This window comes from Molothrus ater, chromosome 5 (genome assembly GCF_012460135.2).
Source record: "Molothrus ater isolate BHLD 08-10-18 breed brown headed cowbird chromosome 5, BPBGC_Mater_1.1, whole genome shotgun sequence".
Classification (NCBI taxonomy): domain Eukaryota; kingdom Metazoa; phylum Chordata; class Aves; order Passeriformes; family Icteridae; genus Molothrus; species Molothrus ater.
In genome coordinates, this window is record NC_050482.2 from 53,443,885 (window position 1) to 53,454,754 (window position 10,870).

Genomic DNA, 10,870 nt, shown 5'->3' on the forward strand with positions numbered 1-10,870 from the left:
ATGCTATAGTTTATGCCAGGGCTTATGACAACTAAGTTAAGAACATAACTAAAGTCACGAGACATTTTTCCCTAATTCAAATAACTGAGCCAGGCAGATTTGCTTTAGTGCTAATAGATGGATGTTAAAACTCTGGGTTGACTGAGATCGTCAGGCCCAGATTTGATAATAGGCTCAACATCAAGACTGAAAGAATACAAGGCAGGTGTAAGGATGTTTTCTCAGCTTGTTCTTCTGTGGAGTTTTCCTATATTCCAAGGAGAAATAAGTCTTGTGAGAGGCAAATAGGGTTGCTACTTCTCCCCACTGAAGTATTTGTCTTCAAATTCAAAGGCAAAGCAGAATATTGACATTTCTGAGAGAAAATGGTACGTCAGTAGCTTCCCCAAACACACCAGTCTGCAGTGTCTAGCAACTTTACCAACTCGGCAACTTTACTCCCCTCAGCACTAGTAATTGGTCTTTCTGTACAAAGGAAATAAGAGTTTGACCCACAGTGTCAAATACAACAAAAAGCTATTTGTAGAATGGTACTCTTGGTCAGAAATAGTTTGCATTGGTTCCATGGTGAGAAAAATCTTTAGGTAGTACATTGCTAACGCTTTCCTTGACACTACCAAGCAAGAGAAGCGGAAATAGTGACAGTTGCCTATGCTACCTTACTCCCTGAAACAGATTTACATCCCTTGATACTTAACATTGATGATCCTCTTGATTATTCTCTTTGGCGAAGTCCATATGGCTCAGTTCTTATAGTAAACTCTGAACTAAATGGCTTCAGAGCTAAAATCCTGGGTCTTAGGGTACTGCTACAAATCCTAGCTTTTCTGGGCCTTTACTAAATAGAAACCTGATATCCCCTTCTCATAAAGTGTGAGAGAACTAAGGCTGTGGCTAGATGTTCATGGTGGAAATTGCTGTTGTAGCTTTCCCAGGGTGCTTTGTTTGCTGCTGAAGATTTCTACTCTCATTGTATTGAGGAAGACAGATTATTCAGAGGGTTCCTCACCTGCCACTTCTGATATATATTTAAGACAACCTCCTGACCCCATGGAAGCTCTCTGTTACTTGCTAGGGTCAGGGCAGTAGCTTCTGTTGTGGTGCTCATAACTTGCAGTCACACCAACATCCTCTCAGGTCTGTGCATTTGACAGAATTGTGATAACAAAATGCCTGAGACAATTCACTAAAAATTCTCCTCTTATCACCCATTCTAGTAGTTACTAGAACATCATCTATAGACTAAACAGTTCAGTTCATCCTAAGCCTTGGCAGAGGTGGAGCTGTATTTGACAGATTGACATCAGGGGCTGTGATCCAGATGACTTTACAATCCACTGTTTCTAACTAATACTCAACATAAAATTTATTTTTTATGTGTATATATATATATATATATATATATATATATATATATATATGTATGTAAAGGAAGAATATACTGTAATCAAAGGAAAGACCAAGAAAAGAAAACTACTTCCAAGACAAAATTTGATTTAATTTCTTGCTGTAATCAAACAGAGAAACAGATACATTCAGTGCCGCAAGCTCCAGCTGGAGCCCGTGGCACAGGAAAGCCTGCTCAGCATTTCCTTAACTGTCCTGTGCCGGGACTCTCTCCGTGGGGAGGATGAAGGCAGCAGGCTCGTGTTGGCGTGGGGAGGCAAAGAAGCATGCTCGGAGCGGAAAAGCTCTGCGGGCAGACTCGGTGCTGAGCTCTCGGTCTGTCCATCTCGGACAAAGCCGTCCGTGACCTGAGAGGGGCTTATCTGGGGCCTGGAGCACTCCTGCCAGCCAGGGCAGCAGCTGTTGGGTCCCCCGGGACCAGCCCGATGTCAAGTCGAAGCTCTACAGGCACTAGAAACGGGTTAGGGAGAGGGGTTGCAGATGGAGAAAGTAACTTTCTTTCCACACCTTTTCTCCCAGTCATTCCGGAGCTTGCTGCGGGTATTCCAGCCAAAATCACAAGCAATCAAAGCAGAAGTTGCATGAGGCAGAATTTCGCTGCGTTCTACCAAAACTACGAGGGGGGCCAAAAACTGGCAGAAGGACCGGTCTTGGTTGGGGGACGCCCGGCGCGGGGGGCTACCGGGGTGGAAAGCGGGTCGGGACAGGGTCTGTCATCGCGAGGCTGGGCCGGGGCTTCCTCTCCGCCCCGCCCGTCGCTTCTCGGTCCCATTGCTCCCCTGGGGATGGGGCTGGGCCCTGTACGCCACGTCTGCCTCCCGGCAGGGACGGAGCCCATCCCCGTGTGCGTGGCGGCTCCCCGGGGCGGGGCGGGGAGCCTGGCGCGGCCCGGGCCGGCGCCTCCGCCTTCCCTCCATCCTCCCTCCCTCTCTCCCTCGCCCACTCCCGCTCCTCCTGCTCTGCGTACGACGGCGGCGGCGTTCCGCTATGTCGGCCGCCAAGCACCGGGGCTCTAAGGGGGGCAGCCCGCCCGCCGCCAACGAGAAGAGCGCGCAGCTCGGCGGCGGCGAGGAGCCGCCAGCGAAGAAGCCGGCGGCGGCGGGGCACGGCCGGGGCGGCAGGGCTGGCGGGGGGGGCCGCTCTGGTGCCGGCCCCCGCCGCGGCTGGGCGATGCTGCTGGGCGCCGCGGTGGTGCTGGGCGCCGCGCTGCCCGCCGGCTGGTACGTGCTGCAACTGCAGGAGGAGGTCGGGCGGAGCGCCCGGGAGGTTGAGGCCTCCGGCCGGCAGCGGCAGGAGCTGGCCGCCACCCTGGACACCGTGGTGCAGAAGGTAGCGGGGCGCCGGGCACCGCCGGGGCGGGCGGCTGGCCCGCCGGGGCGGGCGGGCTGGGCACCGCCGAGCGCTCGGTGCTGCTCGGCGGGGCGGGAAGCAGCAGCCGCCCGTGCAGGGGGACGGGCGCCAGGATTCGCCCCTTAAATAAGGAGCTGGGTAGCTGTCGGGTGGCCTGTCTTGCGGGAAAGCGAACGTGTCCCGTTGCCTCCCCCTCCTCTTCCGTGCTCCCTCAAAGATGCTTTCATGGCGTTAGAGGGGCAGATGGAGTCAGGGCCGCGGTATTCCCCGTGCCTGCAAACGTGGCCCCGGAGCAGCGAGAAATCCCTGCCAGGCAGCGTAGAGCTGGGCGGGACGGGACCCCGCGGCTGTGGCCCCAGTCCCCAGCTCGCCTTTCCAGGGCCTGTGCCTGAAGCCATTTTATGGAATGCAGCCCGCACGCTGCATTAGGTGTTGACAGCGGTGCGGACCCGCCGTTCCGAAGGAGCCTGTTGCCCGTAATTCTGTATCTTGGAGGCCCGCAAATCACATAACCTAGCGGGGCGAACGAACTGCTCGTCGCTGCCTGTCGAGTAGGCAGATGTGCACGCCGAGGGACACTGGGTGGCAGCGCGGGCAGGATCCTGCCTCAGCGTCCCCACACTCTAGAAAACAAAACCCATGTGAGCTTCACCGAACAACAGAGGCTGTGCCAGAAACAGTGCTGCAGTACCCTGCCTCCCACGTTCCTGCCGCAGTCTCTGGTCAAGGGAGTGAGACTCGCAGTGGCAGTCCAGGACCATGGAAAAGCTGTGAAGTTGCTGGCACAGAATGTGGCTCAAGTGAAGTGAAAAAAATACTTATTTCCCTCATTTTTTTCACTCAGGCCCATATTAGCCTTCCAGCTATAGCTTCACAAATAGCGCTGTCCACTTGGATACTTCCTAGGGTGCCTATACCCTTTAAAAATGGCATCTATGATTGCATATCATCAACATACAATTAAATTTGTTTCCCAGGAGTAGGTTAAGTGGTTGGAAGACAGTATGTAAAGTTATGACTGAGTCAGATCAAGGAAAAGGAAATTCTTGTCTCAGCTTGACTGCTTTCTGCATGGCAGACCATTCAGATTCCCTATATTCCTTGCAAGCTTGGGCCTGGGCTGGCAAAGGAGGGACAGGCACTGACAGAGATCCTCTGGCTGTTCAGTGCTTCCAGAAACACAGTGGCCTTCACATGTGGAGATTATATCATCAGCCTTGGAGTTTCCTGTCCCATACAACAAGAAGGAAAAGGAAAACTCATGTCAGCAGGAGAGAAGAGTTGTAAACTTCAGGGCTATAGGGCTGCATCTGAAGCTAGTTTTAAATCTGGGGGGCTTGACTCACTGATGACAGGACAATGATTTGAACTAGCAAAGGTTGTTGCTTTTTACTGGTTTTTAAGCCATTTTTGTAGACTGTAAGAAAGAAGAAATTGAAATGGCAAGATGGTAAAACTATAATACTTGAGTGTAGAACGTAGATGTACATGCAGTGTATAAGTCCTTCTAATCAAAGGAATATGGACAATTTGCTGTCTCCCATCTCCATGTCATTGCAGAAAAGCATAAGTATGTGTCACATATTCTAGGAGATGAGCATATAACAGAAGTTTATAAATAGTTGGTTTCAAAGGCAACTGAAACTTACTTGCCTTTGTACAGCAGATGGCTGTTAAAGGTGGTAGAAAGAGATCGCAGGGTTTCGATGTAACCCATGGAAGTTTTGGTTGCTGTGGTTTGGTGACACAGGAATTTGCTGTATTTCACTGCTTCACAAAGGTGTAGGATCCTGTGTTGTACTTGCAGAGTGCCAAAGCTGTGTAGCTTTGCCCTTCATCTGACTGCAGAGAGCTTCTGTCAGGAGTAAGCATTATATAAACTCATCTGCTTTGAGGATTTATCGCCGGCCGGGGATATATGTACAAACGGGACGGGACTGCTGTGGAACGTGCCTTGAGCTGTTTTATTTTTCAGCATCAGTCTCATTACATGGTTATGACAATGGGAAGATGCCATCAGCTCACATCCCAGGCAGCAGACCAAGAAGTTAATGTTACAACTTACTTTATAAGTTTTTTGACCAATCACACAAAGCAAAAGCATATTGACAGTAGTTCTATCCAATCACTATAAGCACACATGACTTTGGTTAAAACAATGCCTGCTTATTTAGAATACAATACCTACTTGTAAGCCTTAAAAGACAATGCACGGAGCTCCATTATTAAGCTTCAAACTTCCTAATATCTTGCTAGATAAACTTTTCTGTAGCTCAGAGAGTTATTCTAAACAAGCGTTAATACACAGGAGTAAGCATTATATAAACTCATCTGCATCGAGGAGAAAGGAAATGATGTGGAAGTTTAGTCTTTAACATAGCACCATTCTCAGAGAGGCCAAGGTCATTTGGTGTTTAAACACAGGCTAGTATGACCAGTTAGAGAAAACAGTAGTCATTGGCTGAAGATACATTTTTATGTACTATTTGTGATGTTAAATCTTTCAAAGGTTATGGCTTCAAATCTTAACAGCCGTGTACGCCAAAAAACCAAACTCACATGAAGGTTCACACACTGACCAGCTGCTTTGAAGCTGTGAGTTTCTACCCCTCTTGTGCAAGGGTATTGAGCCCTGGTGGCTCTCGGTTACGACAAATCTGATTAGACGCTGGTGTATTTTGAAGACCCCAGTCCATGTTATTATACCAGAGCTCTCTGTTCTTAAGTGGCTGGCCCAGATGGCGAATAGCTTCAACTTACCCATGAACATTGCCTGAATGCAGTGGAGGAGCAGGTATAAAGTACTTCACTGTGTGAGGTGGGTTCCATCTCTGTCAGTCATAGAGTGGCAGAGACCCAGCCCTCTGGAGAGTTCTGGCTATTTCTGATCTCTTAGACTAAAAAGACAGTTACTTGCAAATATGAATTTGGTGATTTGGTCGAAATGTGTCACTGTAATAGGAGGGGGAGGAGAACTTTCCTGTGTTACCGTGTTAGATTTCTGACCTCCATTTATAGTGATACAGAAAAAGCTCTCTGCTCCCTATGGAAATAATCAGAATAAATGACAGCTAAGACGAATGAAAATGAGGTTGGTAAGTCAGTCAAATGACTGGTGCTCAGCTGCAGTGTGTATGGCAGTATTACTTTTTCCACCCCTTCCCCTTAGCTCAGTTCTAATTTCTTATGGAAGCACTAGAGAATACAGGTGTATTCCCCTACATGGAATGTAGGGGCATTAGAAACCCTTTTACTGAAGAGGGAGAAAAGAAGTCATCTTAGTGGGTATTGTTCAAACAGCAGGGATCTGTGAAAGCAAAGGCAAGTCTCATGGCCAAACTCTACAATCCTTGCACAGTATAGACTTTCATGAAAACTAAGGAGGATTTGGCCAGGGATTTGCAAAAATACATAGAAATAACTTAATTTCTAATGAGGATATCTGTTAGGTCTTTAGAAAATAACATCTAGGTTCTGAGTCAGGGAACTGCTGGAGCCTGCTTCACTTGAAAAGAAAGAAAAAAGGCAGCTCTGTGTATTTCTTTCTAAAACCACATAAAATATACTTCTTTTTATTTATAGAATAAAACCGCCCCTCCAGCTGTGTATCTAATCAGTAAACATGGCAGCCCATGTGGCATGGCTGATTAATATACCCCTCAGACACTGGGAGTAGTGTAAGGCAGGGCAACATGCATTGCTCAGCACTTGCCATCCTGCCAAAGCCTTGAGGTATTTTCTGTGTGATGGATTCCTCTTGCAGCCAGTAGGAGTTCTTACATTGCTTTACTAAGTTTAAGAAAGTACAGCCCAGACATGCACAAAAAGATTTCTCCACAGTCTTAAGACTGATGCTCTGCTTGGCCTCAAAATCAAATAACATGTACTTCCCTGGCCTGGATCTTACCTTTAAATGTGAGAGTAAACAAATGTGGCAGCCACTCGCCCCTTGACCTTTTCCCTCTGGATGCTACTAAAACCAGCTGTAAAGGTAGTTTTTGTAATTGGGAAGTTTAATAGTGTACCTGATATAGTGGTAGGAACTTTCTGTTAACCTGAGCTTGATGCAAGGCAGGCTCTTGGCAGCTGCTCTGCTTTTGTTCTTTGTGTGTACATACATGGGCCCTGCTCACTGCAATTGTGTGGGTGTATGCAGGAGTGGGAAAAACAAGCTGCTAACTATTTAGAACATTAAAGACTTCCTAATTGTTTTTCTAATCTAAAAAAATGGTCAACAAAAAAATCTCTTGTGTTTCCATCGGTGTCTAGGAGCAGCAAAATGTCATTACTTCTTCCATTCCTTGGCCCATCCCAGCTCCCCTCTCCCTCTAATTTTTCCTCGTCTACTGCAAAACTTCTTTTTCATGATCAGGAATTGTTCTTTGGTATTCATGCCTGATAAAATATAATTCCAGCTTTTCTGTATTGAGAAGCTGTTGCCAGTTACTCTTTTGGTTTGGGGTCCCCCCCCCTTCTTTTTCTAAAGACTTGCGGTCTTTAGAACCAGGAATCCTATATGGGAGGGATGGTTCAGGGGGCTGCATGGAGACTCTGGAGACCTGGGTTCCTTTTTCACTGCCACATATTTCCTGGGTCATGAGTGGCAGGTCATTGAGGCCAAGGACCCTTAACAGATGGTGTATGTACAACAGAGCTGTAAGGCTGAAGATGCTGGTTTTTTTTGTGCCTCCCATATCTGTATGCCACGGGGTGACTTGAGGTATGGGGCATGAAGGATTGCAACGCAATAATTTTGTCTAGTAACAAGGACTATAAGGATTTTGGACAAAAAGGGTGAAATTACTGGTATTAACCATGTATATTTCTGGCCTAGGTACGTTCTCTTCAAACCACATTTGGAGAATTTGAATCCATGATGAAAATTGTTCAGCAGAAGCAGGAGGTGAGCGAGAAGGCTGTCAAACAAGGGGAGAGTGAAATAAACCGGATCAGTGAAGTGCTTCAGAAGCTACAGAATGAAATTTTGAAAGACTTGTCTGATGGCATTCACATGGTGAAGGATGCAAGGGAACGAGACTTCACATCTCTGGAAAACACAGTGGAAGAGAGACTAACAGAGCTGACCAAGTCTATAAATGATAACATTGCTGTATTCACTGAAGTCCAGCAACGGAGCCAAGATGAAATCAACAATATGAAAGCAAAGGTTGGTTCACTAGAACAGGCAGATGTGTATAAACATGAAATTAAGGTGCTAAAAGATGCTTTTGATGAGATGCAAGCATCCATGAAAATGAAAGAAAAGGACATAGAGACCTTGAAGAGTACAATGGACTCCATGGAGTCTGATGTGTACACTGAAGTGAAAGAGTTAGTCAACCTCAAACAACAACATGAGAAGTTCAAAGAGGCTGCAGACACTGAACACCTTTCATTAAAAGCTTTACAAGAGAAAGTTCTGAGAGCTGAGGATTCTATTAGGCAGCTCCCTAGTGACATTAAAAGACTTAATGAAGATTTACTACAAGTTAAAGCCAACCTCAACAAATGGGAAGATAATGAACTCTTCAGAAAAGCATTAGAAACTTTTGGGAAGAACAGTGAAGGACTGGAGTCTCGATTGAGGCACATAGAAGACAGCCTAGAGTCTCTAGTGTCTGTTGCTGCTCAAAACAGTGAAAAGTTGGAATCTTTCCTTTCTAAGGAGGCAGAGTATGAGAATAAGCTCAGTACCCTAGAACAAAGCATTACCACTCTTCAGGGACTCTCAAATACAGATGTAACTTCAGTCACAGATGTTCTGAAAAATCTTGGTGAGGCACAGACTTCACTGTACAACGACATGGAAAACTTAAAGAGAAGCATCAGTGACTTGCCATCCTCTGGTGCTCTCCAGGATGTCCAGAAGCAAATTAGTACTTTGGTGGATCAAGGACATCTTCAGGCAGGTCAAATACATTCTCAAGGTTACCTTGAAAAGTTTTCTTCTATGGAAGGCTCTGTAGATGAACTGAGATCTTCTGTTAGCCAGGTCGATTCTGATTTGAAAATGCTAAGAACTGCAGTGGATAGTTTAGTCGCCTATTCAGTGAAAATTGAAAATAATGAGAACAGCTTGGAGTCTGTGAAGAGCTCAGTAGATGACCTGAGGAATGATCTGGAAAGGTTGTTTGTGAAAGTAGAAAAAATACATGAAAATATTTAGGCAGTGGTGCTTCTTGGGCAAATAATGGGTTGAGGAGAATAGCTTTTGTATGCCCTGTTTTTTACTCTTTTAAAAATAAATTTGATACCTCCAAAGAGAATAAGAATACTTTAATAATAGAGACAGTTATGCTTATTTCCTTAATTTCTTTTCCATGTAGTGTTTTTGGAATTTTTGTTGTTTTTTTCTTTCCCCTAAATTTTGTTTTAAGAAAATACAAATTTAGTTGGGGGTTGAGTTTCTTAAGGGCTGATCTTCTCTATGAAGTTGTACCACTGTTAAGTGTAGTGGTGTAACTACAGCCTCGTTAGCATGGGCGCATATTTAATGGCATGAAGGTATTTCACACTGACACTAGATATCCCACACAGAAGGGCTACAGCTGTTCTGGTACCCAAAACATACTGCTGCACTCACGGAGGATTTTACTGGTATGTTTTGGTTCAAGAAACAAAACTACACGCTATCTTAAACTGTTCACTGTGGTGAACTTAAGAGTGGAGCAGGTGTGCAGCATCTTATCTGTTTCTGCAGTTTGGGACTCAGACATGTGGTCAGTTCACCAAGGGTCAGCTGAGCTGTAGTGTATTTCTGTGAGACCTTAGTCTGTACCAAGGAACTAACAAGGTCTGAGATAAGTGGCACTGCCTGGGGCTAAGGCCTAGGAGATTCATTCTTTGTGATCACAGGCTTAATTGCCAGCATCTTCAGCTGCTGGTGCAGAAGATCAGTGCTTAGAAGGGACATCTGAAGGATGGGATTAATTTCAAGAGGGTACAGTAATATTTTTGTCATATTTGTAGACTGTTTACATGATTAGGGTGTCTTCCTTGGAAAGATCTAATTTGGTCTTTGATAAGGGAGTTTCTATAAAAATCATCACAAATTTGAGGGAAGAGGAGAACCAAAATTGCACCTGTTGTGTTCCATATATAACAAGCATGCTAACAACAGCAATAATACACTCCAAAACACACAAGCACAAGAGGGAAAATCACCATGAAATCAGCAGAATTGCTTCTATGGAATATACATTTCCAGGTTTTCACACAGCTGACAGTGACCTGAACTCGTGTTATGTATTCAGGACTCGGTGCCTGATTCTTGTTACTATTTTTGTCACGAGGTGTCTGGCTGAGGCATTGGTAGCAAAGGATCCTTCTAAGAGACCTGGTCTAGGAGAGTGAGGAAAAAGTGTCATAATTCTATAGATGATCTTTTAAAAACCATTTTCTTGTGGAGCTTCTTTGGTTTTCTCTCTTTTTGGAAAGGATTTCTAATATCCCTCCTTTTCAAGTTTACTTTTGAACTTTATCCAAATAATTGGTAAAGAAGTCTGCCATGTAGTTACCTTGGAAATAGGCCATGGGCATCATGCTCAACTCAGCTTGGACCAGACAGATCCTCAACTGTGTTAGATGAAAAAATCCTTGAAATAGCATCTCCCAGAAGTGGGAACAGCACAGGTGAGAAGGAGTCTCCTAGGTAAATAGGATACTGAACCATATCCAGTGTTGTTCCCACTGTAAACAGGAAAGAATTGCTGTCAGAGAAAGAGGGAGCCATGGCATTAAGGTAACTGTTGTCACTGTTGGAACTGCACTGTTCTTTGTTGACTTCTCAAGTTCTTGAACAATGTTGTTTAGGTTACTGTGAAATGAACTGTATGGCTTATTTTCAGTATTTTTAATACATAATAAACATTTGGAATATTCTTTGCATCTTTTTTTTGGATTGCTGCTTGCTTATTGTTTTGTTTCCCAGCGTGCTTTCAGTGGGGTAGAAGGAAGGGCTTGGGGAAGCACAAGATGTGCTGCAGCCCTGTACTTGTTCTCAGCTTCCACAGGGAAATGTTGAGGCACTTGCTGTGGTCAAAAGCCAGCTCTTGGAAGCAGGGTTTGAGTCACATCAAGGTGTTGCTGACAAGCAGACTCAGGAGCCCAAGAA

At 45.4% G+C, this 10,870-nt stretch overlaps 1 protein-coding gene across 1 annotated transcript; it reads left to right on the forward strand.

The window, feature by feature from the left end:
* Positions 1 to 1,918: 1,918 nt before the first annotated feature.
* CKAP4 (cytoskeleton associated protein 4) lies at positions 1,919 to 10,644 on the forward strand (the record flags this gene model as incomplete). The annotated part of the gene is given in 3 exon segments (XM_036400471.2): positions 1,919 to 2,105; positions 2,108 to 2,736; positions 7,592 to 10,644. Coding segments are annotated over 3 exon segments (2,148 nt in total), but the record flags the coding sequence as incomplete, so codon positions are not given.
* Positions 10,645 to 10,870: the final 226 nt, after the last annotated feature.